The sequence below is a fragment of the Symphalangus syndactylus genome, chromosome 14 (assembly GCF_028878055.3).
Source record: "Symphalangus syndactylus isolate Jambi chromosome 14, NHGRI_mSymSyn1-v2.1_pri, whole genome shotgun sequence".
Classification (NCBI taxonomy): Eukaryota; Metazoa; Chordata; class Mammalia; order Primates; family Hylobatidae; genus Symphalangus; species Symphalangus syndactylus.
Genome location: NC_072436.2, coordinates 38878214 through 38900935, shown reverse-complemented (window position 1 = coordinate 38900935; position 22722 = coordinate 38878214). Strand labels below are relative to the sequence as shown.

The window sequence follows — 22722 nt, the reverse complement described above, 5'->3', positions numbered from 1 at the left end:
GTATTTTTAGTAGAGATGGGGTTTCATGATGTTGGTCAGGCTGGTCTCGAACTCCTGACCTCAGGTGATCCACCCGCCTTGGCCTCCAAAAGTGCTGGGATTACAGGCATGAGCCACTGTGCCTGGCCAGTGTATAAGTTTTTGTTGGCAAAATCTCTTTTATGTGTCATTATGGAATACACGTGAAGGAGAAACCCTCCTGAACAGAGCTTAGTGATAAATCCTACCTATATCTAAAAATCAAGAGTGAGTGCCTGGTTCCTTTGATTTACAATGAGTGTTTCTAGAACACCACCCTTGCTCATTCCTACGAAGATTAATTTCGTGTCTCAACCTCATGTTAACATCGAAAAGTTGTTTCTACATGAAGCACCCCCCACCCTCCCCCCATTTTAGTGGGGCTATTATGCCTTACTACTTCCAACTTTGTTTTCATTCTGTGAATGTAGTAGTCAAGGACTGAAATGGTTCTTGGAGCTCAGTCCCATCTGGGCTGCAGTTTGCTGAAGCTTCCTAGTGTCCGCCCCTAATTGAGCCTCCAAGAGTTGAGACTCTTTGAGACAACGTAGGTTTCTTGAGGGACGTATTACCCCCAAACTGTTGGAATGTGCCTGGTTAAGCATCTGGATTGTGACTGGCCTAGTTCTGCCTGTTTGGACCCATTCTTGTGCCATGTTCCTGGTGGACCTGGTCCTTCCAAGTTGGTTCTTTCTCATTACTTACGTACAGCACCCTGACACAGTCATGCCCCTCTCCCGTCTCTGCTCTAGGTAACCCTGCCTCTGGGCGTGTGCTACTTCCGAGTCCTGTCTATATCATTATGGGATTTTTAGCCACTCTGCCGCTCCTAATTTTCTAGTTGTCTGCTTACTACCTTTTTACACTGACTGTACTCCTCACTTCTGTAGTGGGCAACTACCTTTGACGTTACGTCACTTTTTCTACCTTTGCCCTACTTAAATGTGGTAGTTTTTTCCCCCCCGAAAATACTATGGAGATAGCACTTTTCCTATGTTAGCCAAAACTGGAAATGGAAAGTTGGGAGCCAGGAGTCAGTGCCAGTCATAACTTGGAAATGACACTCTTGACTCCTTGAATCTATATTCCCCCACCTCCATTTTTCACTGCCATTTAGTCATGACATCTACATGTCTTGGCCCACTTTTACTACCCTACCCTGCCTCCTTTTCTCCCCCAATATGGGCTTCCCAGACCACCTGTTCTACTCCACATTGCTTCAGCCATACTCTGGACCTTATCATCAACAGGCCTGGACTTTGTTATATTATACTTGGTCTGTTTAGTCTCGGGGTAACCCCACCTCATTAGGACAGCTTACATCCTCTACATCTCCTATAGAACTGCCCGCTCTGGAGACTATTAGTTGTCTTACCCTTCCAGCTAACCTCGTAAGTCATCCTGGGCTCCCTGGTCAGATTAGACTCCATCCTCATGAGTCATCCTGGGCTCCCTGATCAGATTAGACTCCATCCCTGCTTGTACATTTACCTTCACCACTGCTTTTGCTCTTTTGAGCCGCTGAACTTTAAAGACTTCACCTTTCTCACTTGGCTCACTACAAATTGGTTCTATTGTGACTGTGTCTGTCTCATTTCTTAGCACCTGAGTTCCTTAAACTCCCAGTTTTCTTGATGCCTTTCATTCCTAGTAGATCAACCATATGAGAAGATAAAGGCCATTAGCTGGGAATTCCTTCGTCTTTCTCGATAGTTTTGTCTAGAGCAGTAGTTTTCAACAGGGCTACACATAATCATCTAAGGAGCTTTAAAAATACTAATTCTTGCATGCCACTGTCGAGACATTTTGATTCCTGTCATTTGGAATATAGCCTGGGTATTAGAATTTTTAGTTCTTCAGGTGATTGTGATGGTCAGCTGAGGTTGAAAACTACTGTTTTTGAAGCTCTGCCTCATTAGGTTTCCTTTACCAGGAGAGAAGACACACGGGCGCTTTCCAAGGCTGTCTCCTCTTTGGCCTCTGCAGAATTCTGCATCTCCCTCAGGACCTTCCTTGTTCTCCAGTACATCATCTCTTTCTTGCGTCTGCAGTCTCTCCCTGTTTTCTATTTACAAACGCACATTTTCTTTTTTTTTTTTTTTTTTTTTTTTGAGACGGAGTCTCACTTTGTCCCCCAGGCTGGAGTGCAGTGGTGTGATGTTGGCTCACTGCAACCTCTGCCTCCCGGGTTCAAGTGATTCTTGTGCCTCAGCCTCCCCGAGTAGCTGGGATTACAGGTGCCTGCCACCATGCCCGGCTAACGAATGCACGGATTTTGACTTAAAATTTATTTTAGTTGATGCTATCATTTGCCAATATTTTCTTTCCAAATATTTTGCCCATTGGTCTGCTGTGATCTGCCCTCTGCACCTTCCAGAAACATTAATATCTATGGCTCTTTCTGAATCCTCACATTTTACCTTGAGGGTATTTGATGAGGCCACTTTGTCCCTTGAAATTCTCCTCCCTTGCTTCTCTAATACAAAAGTTTATTGAGTTTCCAAACTGCTACTATTGCAGCCTTTCTCAAGTTCCTCAAACTTTCGCCTTGGTTCTCTGCTCTGTGCTCTCCTGTGATTACCCTAGCCATTCTCTTGGCTTAACTAGCATATCCAAGCAGAGCCCCCTCCCTCTGGTCCTTTCCTTCAATTCCAGCTTCACTCTTTCAGCTGTCTAGTGGACATATTCAATGCATGACCTTACTGTAGAACTCAGTGTATTTAATCATAAGCTGTTCATTTGGCAGGGAATTCTGTACACCAGGTAGCACCTCTGTGGTAAGTGGTTGGTACAATTTTCATGTTTCTAGTCTATTACTGTAGCTTGGAAGCTCTTTGAGAGTAGTGTTAAACATCTTGTACCACAGGCCTAAACAGTGCCTTGCACCAAGGTATATATTTGTCATTTTTATATGAGGTGGATTTTCTTTTCTTTTCTTTTCTTTTTTTTTTTTTGAGACACAGTCTCACTCTGTTGCCCAGGCTGGAGTGCACTGGCGTGATCTCCGCTCACTGGAACATTCACCTCCCAGGTTCAAGTGATTCTCCTGCCTCAGCCTCCTGAGTAGCTGGGATTACAGGCATGTGCCACCACACTTGGCTAATTTTTGTATTTTTAGTAGAGACAGGGTTTTGCCATGTTGGCCAGGCTGGTCTCGAACTCCTGACCTCAGGTGATCCACCCACCTCGGCTCCCCAAAGTGTTGGGATTGCAGGCGTGAGCCACCGTACCCAGCCTGAATTTTCTTTTAAGGCCCTAAAACTGCACACTTCTGTATTCTCTTTGCTATAATCTTTTTATTGATTCCAAGTCGTCCTGTTCCACTGGTTCTGTCTACATTATGAGTCTCTTGGAAGCTGTTAAATTCTTTTTCAGTATTGCCTGTGAGGAAGCAATTCAAAATTGTTACTCGTTTTAACACACTGATAGAAATCATGATGAGTTTTATGAAGTAGCTTGCTCTCAGGAGAAACACTGGCCATGGTTTGCTTTAGTTTCTTTTGGCTACCTCACTGCACATCTCTCTTGTTTTATGTTATGTTGTTTTTTATAATGGCATCAAGGTATAACTACAGAGGAATAATGACTAGTATTAACGTGACTGTCCTGAATATTACAGTTATTAGTGAAAAATCGTTAGCTGAGTAATCATATCATTTATAGCACACTGAATACCTCAGTGGTACTTCTCAAACTTGAATGTGCACATGAAACACTGGAGTATTGTTAAAATACAGATTCTGATTCTACTAGGACTGTGGTGGGGCCTGAAAATGCGCATTTCTAACAAGGTCCCAGGTGTTTGATGCTGATCTAGGAATCGCAAGTAATGAATACTTGTAACTGAAACAATATGGTGCAAAAATGTATAAAGTCAAACATCTTCACACCTGAGGTGAATGAGTAATACACTTTTTTGCACCTTTCCTTATTGTTGTTCATATATTGACACATATTTTGGGGGGTTTATTAGTTTATTTTTACCAACAGAATTAAACTGTATCCATGATGATATTAACTTTTCCATTTAAAATATGGAAATCCCTATAAATAAGTAGATACAGAATAATTTTTTCTAATTTATTTATAGACTGAGAATTTCGTAAGTATTTTAGAGCAATTTTTTTCGTTTTGCTCATCTCATCACCTGTAATTATAATTTTTTTATTATTATTATACTTTAAGTTTTAGGGTACATGTGCACAATGTGCAGGTTTGTTACATATGTATCCATGTGCCATGTTGGTGTGCTGCACCCATTGACTCGTCATTTAGCATTACGTGTATCTCCTAATGCTATCCCTCCCCCCTCCCCCCACCCCTCAACAGTCCCTGGAGTGTGATGTTCCCCTTCCTGTGTCCATGTGTTCTCATTGTTCAGTTCCCACCTATGAGTGAGAACATGCAGTGTTTGGTTTTTTGTCCTTGCGATAGTTTACTGAGAATGATGATTTCCAGTTTCATCCATGTCCCTACAAAGGACATGAACTCATCATTTTTTATGGCTGCATAGTAGTCCATGGTGTATATGTGCAAAAATATGGAACGCTTCACGAATTTGCGTGTCATCCTTGCGCAGGGGCCATGGTAATCTTCTCTGTATCGTTCCAATTTTAGTATATGTGCTGCCGAAGCAAGCACTCACCTGAATTATTGATTTAATAATTCACTTAGAAATATTCTATAGCATTTTCTCATTTGTTGTAAAGATTTTTAATGGAAATCCTATGTGTGGCTGTTTAAGTGAACTAATTATCATGAGCCATAATAGAGAAATTAATTCAAAATAAGACATGAATTGCAACAAAACAGACAGTACCAAATCTTGCCAAGGACATAAAGAACAAAAACTCGTACACTGCTGATAGGGTATAAGTTAGTATAACCATTTTGGGAAACCAGGTAGTAGTATCTACTAAAGCTGATGTATAACATGCCCTGTGACTCAGCAGTGGTACGTGTTTGCCAGAAGACTTGCACCAGGATGTTCTTAGCAGCCCTATTTATACTAGCCCTAAGCTGGAAACTGCCCACTTACCCAGCAACAGTAGAATCAATGAGTATGTTACGGTATATCATATGTGAAATATCAGCAGTGAGAATGAACAGACTACAGCCACACACAGTATAGATGCATCTCACAAATGTGATATTTAAAGGACAGGAGAAGCCACCACACAGTGCATAATTTCATTGTATAGTACAAAAAAAGGCAACACAAGTTTGTGCTCTTATAAGTTAGGATATTGTTCACCTTTGGTGTGTGGTGGAGAAGTGAGAGGGTTGAGAGGTTGGGGGTGGGGGTAGGCAGGGACTAGAAAGACAGGAAGACTGTTAGTAGGCAGATAATGTTCTGTTTCATAATCTGGGTGCTGTTATGGGGTGGAAGGTTTTCAGAGCAAAGTCTGTACACTTTTCTCTGTAGGTATTATACTTAAAGAAAAAAGTACATAAATAATGGTTCAGCCTGGCCTGTGGTTGTTCTGAAGAACATTCATTTATATTAATGGGGTCCATCATTTGGAAGGTGAGCCCCAAGCATCATCATTCTTATTCAAGTCCAATTTTCGTGTAGTGGAGTTTTGGAATTGGATTCATGGGAGGCAGTCCCATATGGGGGAAACATGACAACCTTCCTGAGACTTGATGTAAACTGGGAATCATAGTGAGAACTAATAATTTGCTCATAGATTTGCTGTAGAACAATTACCATCCTTACAGAATTCAGAATTGACAACGTGCAATATTAGAATGAAATGAAATTTCAGTAGCCTAAATGGCAAAGAATTAAAAACTGCCTTTCGAAATGAGAGTATGGAACAGAACCATATATTCCATAGGAAAGCTATCCTTGCAGTTAATGAAAGAATTTAAGATGCTAAAATTGTATCTTAACATTAGCTTACAAAATTGGTATCAGAAAGCAAATGCCATAAAACAGGTATCCCAGCAACAAGGTGGTGTTATTACTGATGTATTGTGGGGAATGTAGTTTCAGGCGCTGGGGGACGTTCCCCTATCCTTAGGAATTGGCGAGGAAAAATGACTCCCCCGGCTGTGACCTGCCTGGTGGCGTGGGATGACCACCGCAAGAGAACATTTTGACCCTTCCCGGGACCAGCCCGGGCGGGGCGGGGTGGGAGGCGGACGCACATCGATGGCGTCACCTTCTGGCGCCGCCGCTTGGTTTCCCTGGCAACTGGAGCAATCAGGGCACCGCAGCGAGAGAGATGCTGGCGACACGACAGCGAGATCCTCTCCAGGCCCTGCGGCGCCGCAATCAGGAGCTGAAGCAACAGGTATGGTCAGGCTGTGCAGAGGGCCCTGGGGCGGGCGACAGGCGGACGCAGTTGCGCGTACTGCGCCTTCCCACCGTGACCCCACCTAATCTTGGGAGCTTGCCCCCAGTCTACTTACCTTCCCAGGTTGTAACGTCCCCTTACCCCGTAACATTCCAGCACCCAACCCCGATTTAAACCCCTCCTGATCCCAACTCAACCCCCAGCCAAAGGCGAAACCTCCCAAAATTCGTGACCATCAACTAAGCGCCCCCTCCTCCGACCCTCACTCCCACCTAACGTCTCAACCTTCTACCCTAACAACTCACTAACCCACCTCATCTCCCAATCTAAACTTAGTGGTGTAACCATTTCCAACCCAACTCTGAGCCTAGCTCCTCTCCTCCACTTTCCAAGCCCATTTCCTTTGAGCCTTCCTCAAGTGGAGATTATTATTGCCTCCGTGAACTCAAGCGAAATAGGTGTCAAGGAATAGTCTTAATACGCAAGAACATTAAGATCTGATAAATGAGCAAAGGAGGTGAACGAGAGAGGAAATACAAGTAACTCATAAACATATGAGGAATGTTAACTTCAAAGATACTCAAGTAATTGCAAAGCACATAAAGTATCACAAAAATTTTAAAAATCCCAACACTCAGTCTTGAGGAAGATGTGCTGAAGCAGGCACATTCACTGCTCCCGTGTATAAGGTGCTTGTACAGCATTTCAGGAAAGCAGCTTGACAAGGTGTAACATATGTGTAGGCACCTAGGCTCAAAAATTACCTTTCCAGGGATCTGCTATATGTAATAATGAGAAAGTAGGACAGAGATTGATGTATAAAAGTATTCATCGCATTGTTACTTATATAATATACACAGAACAGCATAGAAGGGAACAGGCTAATATGGTATTTCTCTGTGACAGGATGCTGATGATTATTACGATTTTCTTTATTCTTTTTCATATTTATAAAAAATTTTAGGCCAGGTGTGGTGGCTCATGCTAGTAGTACCAGCTACTTGGCAGGCTGAGACAGGAGGATCACCTGAGCCCAGGAGTTCGAGACTAGCCTGGGCAACATAGCAAGATTTGGTCTCAAAAAAAAAAAAAAAACTTTTTAAAAATACACTGAGTTCTTATTAAAAATAAGAAAAAAGTAAATAGCAACCAGTGGGTTTATTTTCTGACATTTTAATTTTACTTTATTTTAATTTTTTTTCATGTGATCTATTACCAAGTATTTTTCCACTGAGTAAAATTATTTTATAATCTTAGGCCAGTAAGAGATTCACTGATGCTCATATTTTATCCATTTTTGTTCTCTTGTTTAAAGTAAAAAGGATTTGGAAGGTAAATATTTAGGTGACTGTGTATTGGAATCACAGTGGTGCAACAAAAGCTAAATACTCTTCTGGCAGAAATAAAAAATTTAAATAAGTAATTTACTTAAATAAATAAAATAAAAAAATGCTCTTCTGGCATTGACTTATGCTGAACTTCGGTGGATCTTAATATGGTTCTGTGTCTTATTTTTAAATTTCAACTTTTATTTTAGATTCGGGGGTACATGTGCAGGTCTGTCACATGGGGACACTGTGTTATGCTGAGGTTTGGGGTACAGATGAGCCTATCACACAAGCAGTGCACATAGTACCCAATAGGCAGCCTTTCAGTCTTCATTCCTCTTCCTCCTCCCCACCCCCAGCAGTTACCAGTGTCCATTGCTCCCATCTTTATGTCCATGTGTACTGAACGAGTGAGAACATATGGTATTTGGTTTTCTGTTCCTATGCTAATTCACTTAGGACAATGGCCTCCAGCTCCATCCATGTTGCTGCAAAGGACATGATTTCATTCTTTTTTATGGTTGCATATTATTTCATGGTGTACATGTACCACATTTTCTTTATCCAGTCCACCATTGGTGGGCATCTATGTTGATTCCATGTCTTTGCTATTGTTATGAATAGCTATGAATAGTGCTGTAGGGAACATACACATGCATGTGACATTTTGGTAGAATCATTTTTTTGGGGGGGGTATATACACAGAAATGGGATTGCTGGGTCAAATGGTAGTTCTGTTTTAAGTTGTTTGGGAAATCTCCAAACTGCTTTCCACAGTGGCTGAACTAATTTTCATTCCCACCAACAGTGTATATGTGTACTTTTTTCTTGTCAGCCTCACCAGAATCTGTCATTTCTTGATTTTTTAATAATAGCCATTTTGACCAGTGTGAGATGGTACCTCATTGTAGTTTTAATTTGCCTTTCTCTGATGATTAGTCATGATGAGTTAATTTTAAATTTAGTGGGACATTAGGAAAACCAGGAAAAGTTTTAGAAGGAAACTATAAAAATGATTATTAAAACAAACTTTTACAATGATTATTCTCCCTGGAGAAATATTGGCTCTGGAGCCTGTTGATACCTTGACTATCTGGAAAGTTTATCTTGATAGTATTAGCTAATTCTTCCCTGTCCTCACAGAGGACACCTGAAGCTGAATATGGAACAGATTTTCTATTCGGTGTCCGTAGGACAAGTAATCAACAGCCCCTCTGGGTCAGGCCTGTGATGACTGGCTCTATCACTAGGTGTGTGAATTTTGTAAATAACACTCAGATGGATGCCAAATTGCAAGAGTAGAGGAGAAACTAGTGGAATTTTCTCTTTTTTTCATCCACTTTATCTTCTCTACGTAATCTATAGAAAACAGACCAAAGAAGTATGTGCCTTTTTGGAGAGTATATTGACAAAGTTACATATAGTGTTAGTAAACTTAAACTAGTAAGTCAAGAGAAACAAAGTCATGATACATTCAATACAATGGATACCACTCAGTAATGAGAAGGAATGAACTAATGGTACACACAACAATATGGAAGTATCTCAAAAACATGCTTTGTGGAAAGGTTACACAAGAGGGCTTACTGTATAAGTCCATTTATATAAAATTTCAAGAACAGGCAAAACTAATTTATGTTGGAAAAATATCAAAACAGGTTTGTCTATGGAGGAATAAGGAGGGGATTTACTGGCAAGGGCATGAGGGAACTTACTAGGGTGATGGTAGTTTTCTACATCTTGATAAGAATTTTGGTCACACAGTTGTATGCATTTGTCGAAACTCAGCAAATGTATACCTCATATTTGTGCCTTTCACTATATGCATATTTTATATTAAACTTTAGTTAGTGACATCCATAGTCCATTATTTAGGGAGAAATGTATTGATAACTGCAACTTACTTTGAAAGGCATAAGGTGGGTTGATGGATAGATCAAATAAGTATAGTAAAATGTTAATGTTTTTTCTAGGTAGTGGGTATATGGGTTTTCACTGTAAAATTTTTAAAACTTTGTTGTATGTTTAAAAGTGTTCATTATAAAATATTGGATAAAAAAAGAGGTTTTCTTTCCTAAGGCTATTATGGTATTTAACAATGTGATATTTTAAATGGTCTCCATAGGTTGATAGTTTGCTTTCTGAGAGCCAACTGAAAGAAGCTCTAGAACACAATAAAAGACAAGATATTTATCAAAGGTAAAGTATGCTAAATTATATAAGCTTTGCAGGAACCGCACTTACATTTCAATGCATAGTATTTAAGGCATAGAGATTGGTCCTTTGGAATCAAATGGAAGAATCACATAGTGTTGTAAGTTGAATGTAGAAGAAACCAAGCTAAACCTGATGGTTGTGGACTTGCTGTTGTGACAGCAACTATAAAAACTGCTTAATGTAAACATAGGTGACTTGGGCAGGATTACCCTAAATCCTTGGCCTATGTAGCCCAGATCCTATGACCTGGTCAGAAACCTCTGTCTATAAGCAATTAGTACTTCATTGGGATGTTAATTTTAACGCCCATGAGAAGAAAACACTGTTTTCTAGGTGGGTGTTTTTTGTTTTGTATTTGTTTTTACTTAAAAGAAAAAAATCCTTGGGAGAGTTTAAATAAATGTGATGAACTACGTCAAATTTAGACTATTAATTCATAACATTTGTATTAAGTTTAGGACATCATTAAGATAATCTTTGTTTTTGAGATATTTAAAGATTTTATTACATTCCAAAGAACATGAGATTCATTCTATTAATTTAAGTGAATTGTAATTGTTTGGAAAAGTTTAAAGTCAGGCATTCAGAGTGCTTAAAGGCAAAACAAATGAAGTTTGAAATGTCAAATGAATTTAATTTATAATAGTAGGATTGATTGTTTAAGGGATTTAGTTCAAGTTGAATTAACAGTAATGAAAGAAAAGCAAAGGTTATTGTTCTTGCTTTACTAGATTTAAAAACAGAATAAGATTTATAGACTGAATTTGAAGGCCCAGGGAAAACTACGTTTTTAAATTTTATGTTAGTAAACTAAAAATCATAATAATTATTATTTTTTGAGACTGAATCTCGCTCTGTTGCCCAGGTTGGAGTGCAGTGGTGCAATCTCGGCTCACTGCAACCTCCACCTCTCAGGTTCAAGCCATTCTTCTGCCTCAGGCTCTTGAGTAGCTGGGATTAGAGTCGTGCCCCCCCACACCTTGCTAAATTTTGTATTTTGAGTAGAGATGGGTTTCATCACGTTGCCCAGGCTGGTTTCAAACTCCTGACCTCAAGGCATCCCCCAGCCTTGGCCTCCCAAAGTGCTGGGATTATAGGTGTGAGCCACCGTGCCCAGCCTAATAATTGTTATGTTTTATTTTTTTGAGACAGAGTCTCTCTCTGTCACCCAGGCTGGAGTGCAGTGGCGTGATCTCGGCTCACTGCAAACTCCGCCTCCCAGGTTCAAGCAATTCTTCTGCCTCAGCCTCCCGAGTAGCTGGGATTACAGGTGTGTGCCACCATGCCCCGCTAATTTTTTGTATTTTTAGTAGAGACGGGGTTTCACCGTGCTAGCCAGGATGGTCTCGATCTCCTGACCTCATGCTGCCTGCTTCAGCCTCCCAAAGTGCTGGGATTATAGGCGTGAGCCACCGCGCCTGGCCCCAATAATTATTTTTAAGCCCAAGTAACCATAGTCTTCTCTGTGCATGAAACGAAGATTGTTACTGTCCTTTAAAAACTCACTTTGACATTTGCATGTCTGAAAATGTCATTTAGTACCATTTTTATCTGCCCAATGCTCTGAGTCTTTTCAGTTTGAAAACTCATGTCTCATGAGCTCTGGGAGATTTTATTTTACAAAACGATTATTTCGTTAATTCCATGTGTCTGTTTCTTCCTGAAACACCTTTGAGTCAGGTATTGAATATCCTGGACTGATCCTCTAGATCCCATAACTTCCTGTTAATAATTTCTGTTTTTTTGTCTGTTTGTATGGGAGATGTTTTTTTGGGGGGAAGAGGGGGGGTCTCACTCTGTCGTCCAGGCTGTAATGCAGTGGCACAATCATAGCTCACTGTACCTTCTGCCTCCCAGGCTCAAGGGATGCCCCCCTCCCCCGCCATGAGCTACCATGCTGGCAATTCTCTTGACTTTAACACTTTTCTTTATTACCTATTTCAACAGCCATATTGTTTTATTTCAGCAGTCATATTGGTTTTTTGTTTTTTTAAGATGGAGTCTCTGTCACGATCTTGGCTCACTGCAACCTCTGCCTCCTGGGTTCAAGCGATTCTCCTGCCTTAGCCTTCTGAGTAGCTGGGATTACAGGCTCACGCCATCACACTTGGCTAATTTTTTGTATTTTTAGTAGAGACGGAGTTTCACCGTGTTGGCCAGGCTGGTCTCAAACTCCTGACCTCAGGTGATCCACCCATCATGGCCTCCCAAAGTGCTGGGATTACAGGCGTGAGCCACCGTGCCTGGCCATCATCAGTCATGTTGTTAATTTACAAGTGTTTTCTCTTGTTCTCGAATTGTTCTTTTTTCATAGCATCATGTTCCTGTTTTCATATTGATTGCCTTCTTACTACTTCCATGACTAGGAAGTTTTTTTTTTTTTTTCCTTAAGTTCTCTTCTGTTCTCTGAATTGTTTTTGCTTTCTCTGGGCTCAGATTCTTTTTAATTAGTTAATTAATTAATTTATATTTGGTTATTCTTAAATTTTATCTTCATGTTGCCGGTTTTCTTTATTAGGTCTGGCTTATCTATTTTTATTGAACAATGAGGGACTAGGTTGATTATTCCAGAGATCTCTCATGGGCTTTTCTACTGTTAGATAGAGAGGGGTCTTTCCTGCTAGTACCATCCCCTGAATAAGAATGAAATTCTGTGTGTTGATAGGGCTTATCACAGGCTGGGAAGTAGCTTTTAGTCTGAGGAGCCCCCAGTGCCAGAATAGGGTGAGCTCTAACCCTGGTGTATGGGAAACTTCTTTAGCAGTCATGATTCTCTTCAGGTCATTTGTTAATTGTTTTTGTTTGTTTTTTTTGTTTTTAGGGAAGAATCCCCTGGTAAGGAGGGAGAGCAGAGGGGAAAAGGGAGCTAACTGGCTCAGGTTTTCTGTAAATAGACTTTTAAAAGAAAGAGCCCCAACTAAATCTAAACTTAATCAGTATCATTACTCTTCCCTTGGCTAATATAAAGATCTTAGATTGCTTTAACATTGATTTCCCTCTTCAAAGCTTAGATGTGTGCATATGATTTAATTTACACAATATAACACAATAATATTAGATAATGTATAAAGTAAACCCCAGCCACTGTGCATGTCTTTCATCTGCAGAATTTCATAATGTGTCCCTCTATGATTTAGTTTAGTTAACCTTTGGTCCTTTATGTCTGCTGACTCAAGTCCTGGAGTTTTCAGCCTGGCAGATTATCTCCCTCTTATGCTTGTGTCATGTCTTCCACCCTTTATAGGAGAACATGCTTCCAGCCTTTTTCCATGGAGCAGAAATTTGTTGAAATCTCTTGCTGGCTAGTCGTCCCTCTTTCCTTCTTTGCAGTTTTCAGAGTTTGTTGCCTTTTCAAACGTTTTAATCATTTTTTGTGGGGTTTCAGGAGCCAGTGAAGATGAATGTGTGCTTAGTTTTTATCCTGAACCAGGAGTCTTAAAATATCAACTGTTTGAGGATTTTGATAATTACATAGTTATAAAGGAGGTAATTGTAATAAATAATTTATTTTCTCGGTATATTATATTAAAATAGTTTTCCACTCTGGCCTTTAAGTGAAATTTCTGAGTCTAAGTTTCAGTAAATATTTTTTTGGTCAAGTAACATGACACCTGCCAAAATAAGCGGCTTTACCGTTAGTCTCATTTGACAAAAGCCTGCAGCTAGGTTCTCTCAGGGTGGATTTATGGCTTGTGATATCCTCAGAGACCAGCCTTTGCTGTCATTCCACTCTGCCATCCTTTGCTTATTGGTGATGTCTCTCCTCATGGTTACAAAGTCCATATCCTCAGTCTCCTCATAGTTACAAAGTCCATACCCTCAGTATCTAAGAGCAGATGTAGGAGGGATTCTTTTCATGCCTGGTAAGGGAGGATAAAATGGGAGGCAATCCCAATATACATGTTTTATATTACACTGGCACCCCTGGACCCCCTGCCCACCCTGCCTGCAGTGGAGGCTGAGAACATAGGTGCCAGTGGGAAGCTGACTGCCAGCAAAGAGGAAGGGTGGGAAAGGGGCTTTTGGGGAGGTTGCTAGTAGGGTCAGCCCCAGTTTGATGTTTCCCCTTCTCTTTTGCTACCCTTTTGACAAAGGACTTTTGTTCCTTTAAAACGTTTTTTATTTATTACTGTTTTTTATGTTTTTTCTTTAACTTTTAAGTTCAGGGATACATGTATGGCATTGTGCAGGTTTGTTACCTAGGTAAACATGTGCCATACTGGTTTACTGGACAGATCATCCCATCACCTAGGTATTAAGCCCTGCATCCATTAACTATTCTTCCTGATGCTCTCCCTCCTCCAATACCTCCTTCCTACAGGCCCCAGTGTATGTTGTTAGCCTCCTTGTGTCCATGTGTTCTCATCATTCAGCTCCCACTTATAAGTGAGAATGTGCAGAGTTTGGTTTTCTGTTCCTGCATTAGTTTGCTGAGGATAATGACTTCCAACTCCATCCATGTCCCTGCAAAGGACATGATTTTGTTCCTTTTTATGGCTGCATAGTATTCCATGGTGTATATGTACCACATTTTCTTTATCCAGTGTATCATTGATGGGCATTTAGGTTGATTCCATGTATTTGCTATTGTGAGTATGCTGCAGTGAACATACGTGTGCATGTCTCTTTTTGGTAGAACAATTTATATTCCTTTGGATATATACTCAGTAATGGAATTGTTGGGTCAAATAGTATTTCTGCCCCTAGGTCTTTGAGGAGTCACCACATTGTCTTCCACAATGATTGAAGTAATCTACACTCCCAACAACAGTGTATAAGTGTTCGTTTTTCTTTTCTTTTTCTTAATTATACTTTAAGTTTTAGGATACATATGCACAACGTGCAGGTTTGTTACATATGTATACATGTGCCATGTTGGTGTGCTGCACCCATCAACTCGTCATTTACATTAGGTATATCTCCTACTGCTATCCCTCCCCCCTCCCCCTACCCCACAATAGGCCCAGGTATGTGATGTTCCCCTTCTCATGTCCATGTGTTCTCATTATTCAATTCCCACCGGTGAGTGAGAACATGCGGTGTTTGGGTTTTTGTCCTTGCGATAGTTTGCTCAGAATGATGGTTTCCAGCTTCATCCATGTCCCATCAAAGGACATGAACTCATCATTTTTTATGGCTGCATAGTATTCCATGGTGTATATGTGCCACATTTTCTTAATCCAGTCTATCATTGTTGGACATTTGGGTTGGTTCCAAGTCTTTGCTATTGTGAATAGTGCCGCAGTAAACATACGTGTGCATGTATCTTTATAGTAGCATGATTTATAATCATTTGGGTATATACCCAGTAATGAGATGGCTGGCTCAAATGGTATTTCTAGTTCTAGATCCCTGAGGAATTGCCACGCTGACTTCCAGAATGGTTGAACTAGTTTACAGTCCCAACAACAGTGTAAAAGTTTCCTATTTCTCCACATCCTCTCCAGCACCTGTTGTTTCCTGACTTTTTAATGATGGCCATTCTAACTGGTGTGAGATGGTATCTCATTGTGGTTTTGATTTGCATTTCTCTGATGGCCACTGATGATGAGCATATTTTCATGTGTCTTTTGGCTGCATAAATGCCTTCTTTTGAGAAGTGTCTGTTCATATCCTTCACCCACTTGTTGATGGGGTTGTTTTTTTCTTGTAAATTTGTTTGAGTTCATTGTAGATTCTGTATATTAGCCCTTTGTCAGATGAGTAGATTGCAACAACTTTCTCCCATTCTGTACGTTGCCTGTTCACTCTGATGGTAGTTTCTTTTGCTGTGCAGAAGCTCTTTAGTTTAATTAGATCCCATTTGTCAATTTTGGCTTTTGTTGCCATTGCTTTTGGTGTTTTAGACATGAAGTCCTTGCCCATGCCTATGTCCTGAATGGTATTGCCTAGGTTTTCTTCTAGGGTTTTTATGGTTTTAGGTCTAACAGGTAAGTCTTTATTCCATTTTGAATTAATTTTTGTATAAGGTGTAAGGAAGGGATCCAGTTTCAGCTTTCTGCATATGGCTAGCCAGTTTTCCCAGCACCATTTATTAAATAGGGAATCCTTTCCCCATTACTTGTTTTTGTCAGGTTTGTCAAAGATCAGATAGTTGTAGATATATGGCATTACTTCTGAGGGCTCTGTTTTGTTCCATTGGTCTATATCTCTGTTTTGGTACCAGTACCATGCTGTTTTGGTTACTGTAGCCTTGTAGTATAGTTTGAAGTCAGGTAGCGTGATGCCTTCAGCTTTGTTCTTTTGGCTTAGGATTGACTTGGTAATGCAGGCTCTTTTTTGGTTCCATATGAACTTTAAAGTAGTTTTTTCCAATTCTGTGAAGAAAGTCATTGGTAGCTTGATGGGGATGGCATTGAATCTATAAATTACCTTGGGCAGTATAGCCATTTTCACAATATTAATTCTTCCTATCCATGAACATGGAATGTTCTTCCATTTGTTTGTATCGTCTTTTATTTCGTTGAGTAGTGGTTTGTAGTTCTCCTTGAAGAGGTCCTTCACGTCCCTTGTAAGTTGGATTCCTAGGTATTTTATTCTCTTTGAAGCAATTGTGAATGGGAGTTCACTCATGATTTGGCTCTTTGTTTGTCTGTTATTGGTGTATAAGAATGCTTGTGATTTTTGCACATTGATTTTGTATCCTGAGACTTTGCTGAAGTTGCCTATCAGCTTAAGGAGATTTTGGGCTGAGACGATGGGATTTTCTAGATATGCAATCATGTCATCTGCAAACAGGGACAATTTGACTTCCTCTTTTCCTAACTGAATACCCTTTATTTCCTTCTCCTGCCCGATTGCCCTGGCCAGAACTTCCAACACTATGTTGAATAGGAGTGGTGAGAGAGGGCATCCCTGTCTTGTGCCAGTTTTCAAAGGGAATGCTCCCAGTTTTTGCCCATTCATTATGATATTGGCTGTGGGTTGTCATAGATAGCTCTTATTATTTTGACATACATCCCATCAATACCTGATTTATTGAGAGTTTTTAGCATGATGGTTGTTGAATTTTGTCAAAGGCCTTTTCTGCATCTATTGAGATAATCATGTGGTTTTTGTCATTGGTTCAGTTTATATGCTGGATTATGTTTATTGATTTGCGTATGTTGAACCAGCCTTGCATCCCAGGGATGAAGCCCACTTGATCATGGTGGATAAGCTTTTTGATGTGCTGCTTGGATTCGGTTTGCCAGTATTTTATTGAGGATTTTTGCATTGATGTTCATCAGGGATACTGGTCTAAAATTCTCTTTTTTGGTTGTGTCTCTGCCAGGCTTTGGTATCAGGATGATGCTGGCCTCATGAAATGAGTTAGGGAGAATTCCCTCCCTTTCTGTTGATTGGAATAGTTTCAGAAGGAATGGTACCAGCTCCTCACTCCTCCTTGTACCTCTGGTAGAATTCGGCTTTGAATCCGTCTGGTCCTGGACTTTTTTTGGTTGGTAAGCTATTAATTACTGCCTCAATTTCGGAGCCTGTTATTGGTCTATTCAGAGATTCAGCTTCTTCCTGATTTAGTCGTGGGAGGGTTTATGTGTCAAGGAATTTATCCATTTCTTCTAGATTTTCTAGTTTATTTGCATAGGGGTGTTTATAGTATTCTCTGATGGTAGTTTGTATGTCTGTGGGATCGGTGGTGATATCCCCTTTATCATTTTTTATTGCATCTATTTGATTTCTCTCTTTTCTTTTTTATTAGTCTTGCTAGTGGTTTATCAATTTTGTTGATCTTTTCAAAAAACCAGCTCCTGGATTCATTGATTTTTTGAGGGGTTTTTTTGTATCTCTATCTCCTTCAGTTCTGATGTGATCTTAGTTATTTCTTGCCTTCTGCTAGCTTTTGAATATGTTTGCTCTTGCTTCTCTAGTTCGTTTAATTGTGATGTTCGGGTGTCAATTTTATTTCTTTCCTGCTTTCTCCTGTGGGCATTTAGTGCTATAAATTTCCCTCTACACACTGCTTTAAATATGTCCCAGAGATTCTGGAATGTTGTGTCTTTTTTCTCATTGGTTTCAAAGAACATCTTTGTTTCTGCCTTCATTTCGTTATGTACTCAGTAGTCATTCAGGAGCAGGTTGTTCAGTTTCCATGTAGTTGAGTGGTTTTGAGTGAGTTTCTTTATCCTGAGTTCTAGTTTGATTGCACTGTGGTCTGAGAGACAGTTTGTTATAATTTCTGTTCTTTTACATTTGCTGAGGAGAGCTTTACTTCCAACTATGTGGTCAATTTTGGAATAAGTGCAGTGTGGTGCTGAGAATAATGTATATTCTGTTGATTTGGGGTGGAGAGTTCTGTAGATGTCTATTAGGTACACTTGGTGCAGAGCTGAGTTCAATTCCTGGATATCCTTGTTAACTTTCTGTCTCGTTGATCTGTCTAATGTTGACAGTGGGGTGTTGAAGTCTCCCATTATTATTGTGTGGGAGTCTAAGTCTCTTTCTAGGTCTCTAGGGAGTTGCTTTGTGAATCTGGGTGCTCTTGTACTGGGTGCATATATATTTAGGATAGTTAGCTCTTCTTGTTGAATTGATCACTTTACCATTATATAATGGCCTTCTTTGTCTCTTTTGATCTTTGTTTGTTTAAAGTCTGTTTTATCAGAGACTAGGATTGCAACCCCTACCTTTTTTTGTTTTCCATTTGCTTGGTAGATCTTCCTCCATCCCTTTATTTTGAGCCTATGTATGTCTCTGTACGTGAGATGGGTTTCCTGAATATAGCACACTGATGAGTCTTGACTCTTTATCCAATTTGCCAGTCTGTGTCTTTTAATTGGGGCATTTAGCCCATTTACATTTAAAGTTAATATTGTTATGTGTGAATTTGATCCTGTCATTATGATGTTAGCTGGTTATTTTGCTCGTTAGTTGATGCAGTTTCTTTCTAGCCTCGTTGGTCTTTAAAATTTGGCATGTTTTTGCAGTGGCTGGTACCGGTTGTTCCTTTCCATGTTTAGTGCTTCCTTCAGGAGCTCTTTCAGGGAAGGCCTTGTGGCGACAAAATCTCTCAGCATCTGCTTGTCTGTAAAGTATTTTATTTCTCCTTCACTTATGAAGCTTAGTTTGGCTGGATATGAAATTCTGGGTTGAAAATTCTTTTCTTTAAGAATGTTGAATATTGACTCCCTCTCTCTTCTGGCTTGTAGAGTTTCTGCCGAGAGTTCAGCTGTTAGTCTGATGGGCTTCCCTTTGTGGGTAACCCAGCCTTTCTCTCTGGCCGCCCTTAACATTTTTTCCTTCATTTCAACTTTGGTGAATCTCACAATTATGTGTCTTGGAGTTGCTCTTCTCGAGGAGTATCTTTGTGGCATTTCCTGTATTTCCTGAATTTGAATGTTGGCCTGCCTTGCTAGATTGGGGAAGTTCTCCTGGATAATATCCTGCAGAGTGTTTTCCAACTTGGTTCCATTCTCTCCGTCACTTTCAGGTACACCAATCAGATGTAGATTTGGTCTTTTCACATAGTCCCATATTTCTTGGAGGCTTTCTTTCTTTTTATTCTTTTTTCTCTAACCTTCTCTACTCACTTTATTTCATTCATTTGATCTTCTATCACTGATACCCTTTCTTCCAGTTGATCGAATCAGCTACTGAAGATTGTGCCTTCGTCACATAGTTCTCATGCCATGGTTTTCAGCTCCATCAGGTTCTTTAAGGACTTCTCTGCATTGGTTATTCTAGTTATCCATTCTTCTAATCTTTTTTCAAGGTTTTTAACTTCTTTGTCACAGGTTCGAACTTCCTCCTTTAGCTCGGAGAAGTTTGATCGTCTGAAGCCTTCTTCTCTCAACTCGTGAAAGTCATTCTCTGCCCAGCTTTGTTCTGTTGCTGTTGAGGAGTTGCAATCCTTTGGAGAAGGAGAGGTGCTCTGATTTTTAGAATTTTCAGTTTTCCCGCTCTGTTTTTTCCCCATCTTTGTGGTTTTATCTACCTTTGGTCTTTGATGATGGTGACGTACAGATGGGATTTTGGTGTGGATGTCCTTTCTGTTTGTTAGTTTTCCTTCTAACAGTCAGGACCCTCAGCTGCAGGTCTGTTGGAGATTGCCGGAGGTCCACCCCAGACCCTGTTTGCCTGGGTATCAGCAGTGGAGGCTGCAGAACAGCAAATGTTGGTGAACAGCAAATGTTGCTGCCTCATCATTCCTCTAGAAGTTTTGTCTCAGAGGAGTACCTGGCCGTGTGAGGTGTCAGTCTGCCCCTACTGGGGGGTGCCTCCCAGTTAGGCTACTCAGGGGTCAGGGACCCACTTGAGGAGGCAGTCTGTCCGTTCTCAGATCTCAAGCTGCGTTCTGGAAGAACCACTACTGTCTTCCAAGCTGTCAGACAGGGACATTTAAGTCTGTAGAGGTTTCTGCTGCCTTTTGTTTGGCTATGCCCTGCCCCCAGAGGTGGAATCTAAAGAGGCAGGCAGGCCTCCTTGAGCTGCGGTGGGCTCCACCCGGTTCGAGCTTCCAGGCCGCTTTGTTTACCTACTCAAGCCTCGGCAATGGCAGGCGCCCCTCTCCCAGCCTCACTGCCACCTTGCAGTTTGATCTCAGATTGCTGTGCTAGCAATTATCAAGGATTCGTGGGCATAGGACCCTCCAAGCCAGGTGCGGGATATAATCTCCTGGTGTCCCATTTGCTAAGACCATCGGAAAAGTGCAGTATTAGGGTGGAAGTGACCCGATTTTCCAGGTGCTGTCTGTCGCCCCTTTCCTTGGCTAGGAAAGGGAATTCGCTGGCCCCTTGCGCTTCCCGGGTGAGGCAATGCCTCGCCCTGCTTCAGCTCACACTCGATGCGCTGCACCCACTGTCCTGCACCCACTGTCCGACAATCCCCAGTGAGATGAACCCAGTACCTCAGTTGGAAATGCAGAAATCATTTGTCTTCTGTGTCGCTCACTCTGGGAGCTGTAGACTGGGGTTGTTCCTATTCGGCCATCTTGGAACCGCCCCAAGTGTTCCTTTTTCTCTGCAATTTTGCCAACATCTGTTTTTTTGACTTTTTAATAATCACCATTCTGACGGGCGTGAGATGCTACTTCACTGTGATTTTGATTTGCGTTTCTCTAATGATCAGTGATGTTGAACTTTTTTTCATGTTTCTTGGCTGAATGTGTGTCTTTTGAGAAGTGACACTTCATGTCCTTTGCTTTTTAATGGGGTTGTTTTTTTGTTATAAATTTCCTTATTTTTAGACTCTGAGTATTAGACCTTCATCAGATGGATAGATTGCAAACATTTTCCCCCATTCTGTAGGTTGTCTGTTCACTCTGATGATAGTTTCTTTTGCTGTGCAAAAGTTCTTTAGTTTGATGAGATCCTATTTGTCAATTTTTGCTTTTGTTTGAATTGCTTTTGGCTTTTTATTGTCATGAAATATTTGCCTGTGCCTATGTCCTGAATGCTATTGCTTGGATTTTCTTCTAGAGTTTTTATAGTTTTGGGTTTTACATTTAAGTCTTTAATCCATCTTGAATTAATTTTTGTATGTGGTGTATGGAAGGGGTTCTAGTTTCAATTTTCTGCATATAGCTAGCCAGCTCTTCCAGCATCATTTATTAAATAGGGGTCCCTTTCCCCTTGCTTGTTTTTGTCAGATTTGTCAAAGATCAGATGGTTGTAGATGTGCAAATCTTATTTCTGAGTTATCTATTCTGTTCCATTGGCCTGTGTGTCTGTTCTTGTACCAGTACCATGCTGTTTTAGCCTTGTAATATAGTTTGAAGTTAGGTGGTGTGATGCCTCCAGCTTTGTTCTTTTTGCTTAGGGTTGTATTGGCTATTTGGGCTCTTCTTTTGTTCCATATAAATTTTAAAATAGTTTTTTCTAATTCTGTGAGGAATGTCAATGGAAGTTTAATGGGAATAGCATTGAATCTGTACATTATTTGGGGCAGTATGTCCATTTTCATGATATGATTCTTCCTATCCACAAGCATGGAATTTTTCTCCATTTTTTTGTGTCATCTCTGATTTCTGGAGCAGTGTTTGTAGTTATCCTTGAGAAGGTCCCTCTCACTTTCTTTGTTAGCTGCATTCCTAGGTATTTTATTCTTTTCGTAGCAGTTGTCAATGTGAGTTCAGGATTTAGCTCTCTGCTTGCCTGTTGTTGGCATATAGGAATGCTAGCCATCTTTGCACGTTGATTTTGTATCCTGAGACTTTACTGAGGTTGCTTATCAGCTTAAGTTGTTTTTGGGCCAAGACAATGGGTTTTCTAGATATAGGATCATGTCATCTGCAAACAGGGATAATTTGAGTTCCTCTCTTCCTATTTGAATACTCTTTCTTTCTTTCTCTTGCCTGACTTCCCAGGCCAGAACTTCCAACACTGCATTGCATAGGAGTGATGAGGGAGGGCATCCTTGTCTTGTGCCTGTTTTCAAAGGGAATGCTTCAAGCATTTGCCCATTCAGTATGGTATTATTTGTCGGTTTGTCATATATGGCTCTGATTATTTTGAGGTATGTTCCTTCAATATCTAGTTTATTGAAAGTTTTTAACGTGAAAAGATGTTGAATTTTATTGAAAGCCTTTTCTGCATTTATTGAGATAATCATTTTTTTTTGTCTTAAGTTCTGTTTATGTGATGAATCACATTTATTGATTTGTGTATGTTGAACCAAACTTTCATCCCGGGGGTGAAGCCAACTTGATCATGGTAGATAAGCTTTTTGATGTGCTGCTGGATTCGGTTTGCCAGTATTTTGTTGTGGATTTTTGTATCGATGTTCATAAAGGATATTGGCTTTAAGTTTTCTGTTTTTGCTGTATCTCTGCCAGGTTTTGGTATTGGGAGGATGCTGGATACAATGAGTTAGGGAGGAGTCCCTCCTTTTCAATTGTTTGGAATAATTTCAGTAGAAATGGT

The 22722-nt window shown here is 40.4% G+C and overlaps 1 protein-coding gene and 1 non-coding gene across 7 annotated transcripts in view; one reads left to right on the top strand and one right to left on the bottom strand.

Moving 5' to 3' along the window:
* Positions 1 to 4552: 4552 nt before the first annotated feature.
* LOC129463399 (U6 spliceosomal RNA) lies at positions 4553 to 4659 on the bottom strand. Its single transcript, XR_008651168.1, has one exon. It is a non-coding gene; the product is annotated as a U6 spliceosomal RNA (small nuclear RNA).
* A 671-nt stretch (positions 4660 to 5330) lies between these two features.
* Positions 5331 to 22722, top strand: part of NPHP1 (nephrocystin 1) — a 99736-nt gene continuing 82344 nt past the window's right edge. For 2 of the 6 annotated variants that reach the window (XM_055241761.2, XM_063617567.1), the window contains exons 1-2: positions 5838 to 6317; positions 9774 to 9847. In XM_055241761.2, coding sequence (XP_055097736.1) covers positions 6249 to 6317; positions 9774 to 9847 — 143 coding nt within the window. In that variant the 5' untranslated portion in view covers positions 5838 to 6248. Of the gene's footprint in view, positions 6318 to 9773; positions 9848 to 22722 lie in introns of all 6 variants that reach the window. The other 4 variants (XM_055241762.2, XM_055241763.2, XM_055241764.2 and 1 more) reach the window with 4 other exon arrangements.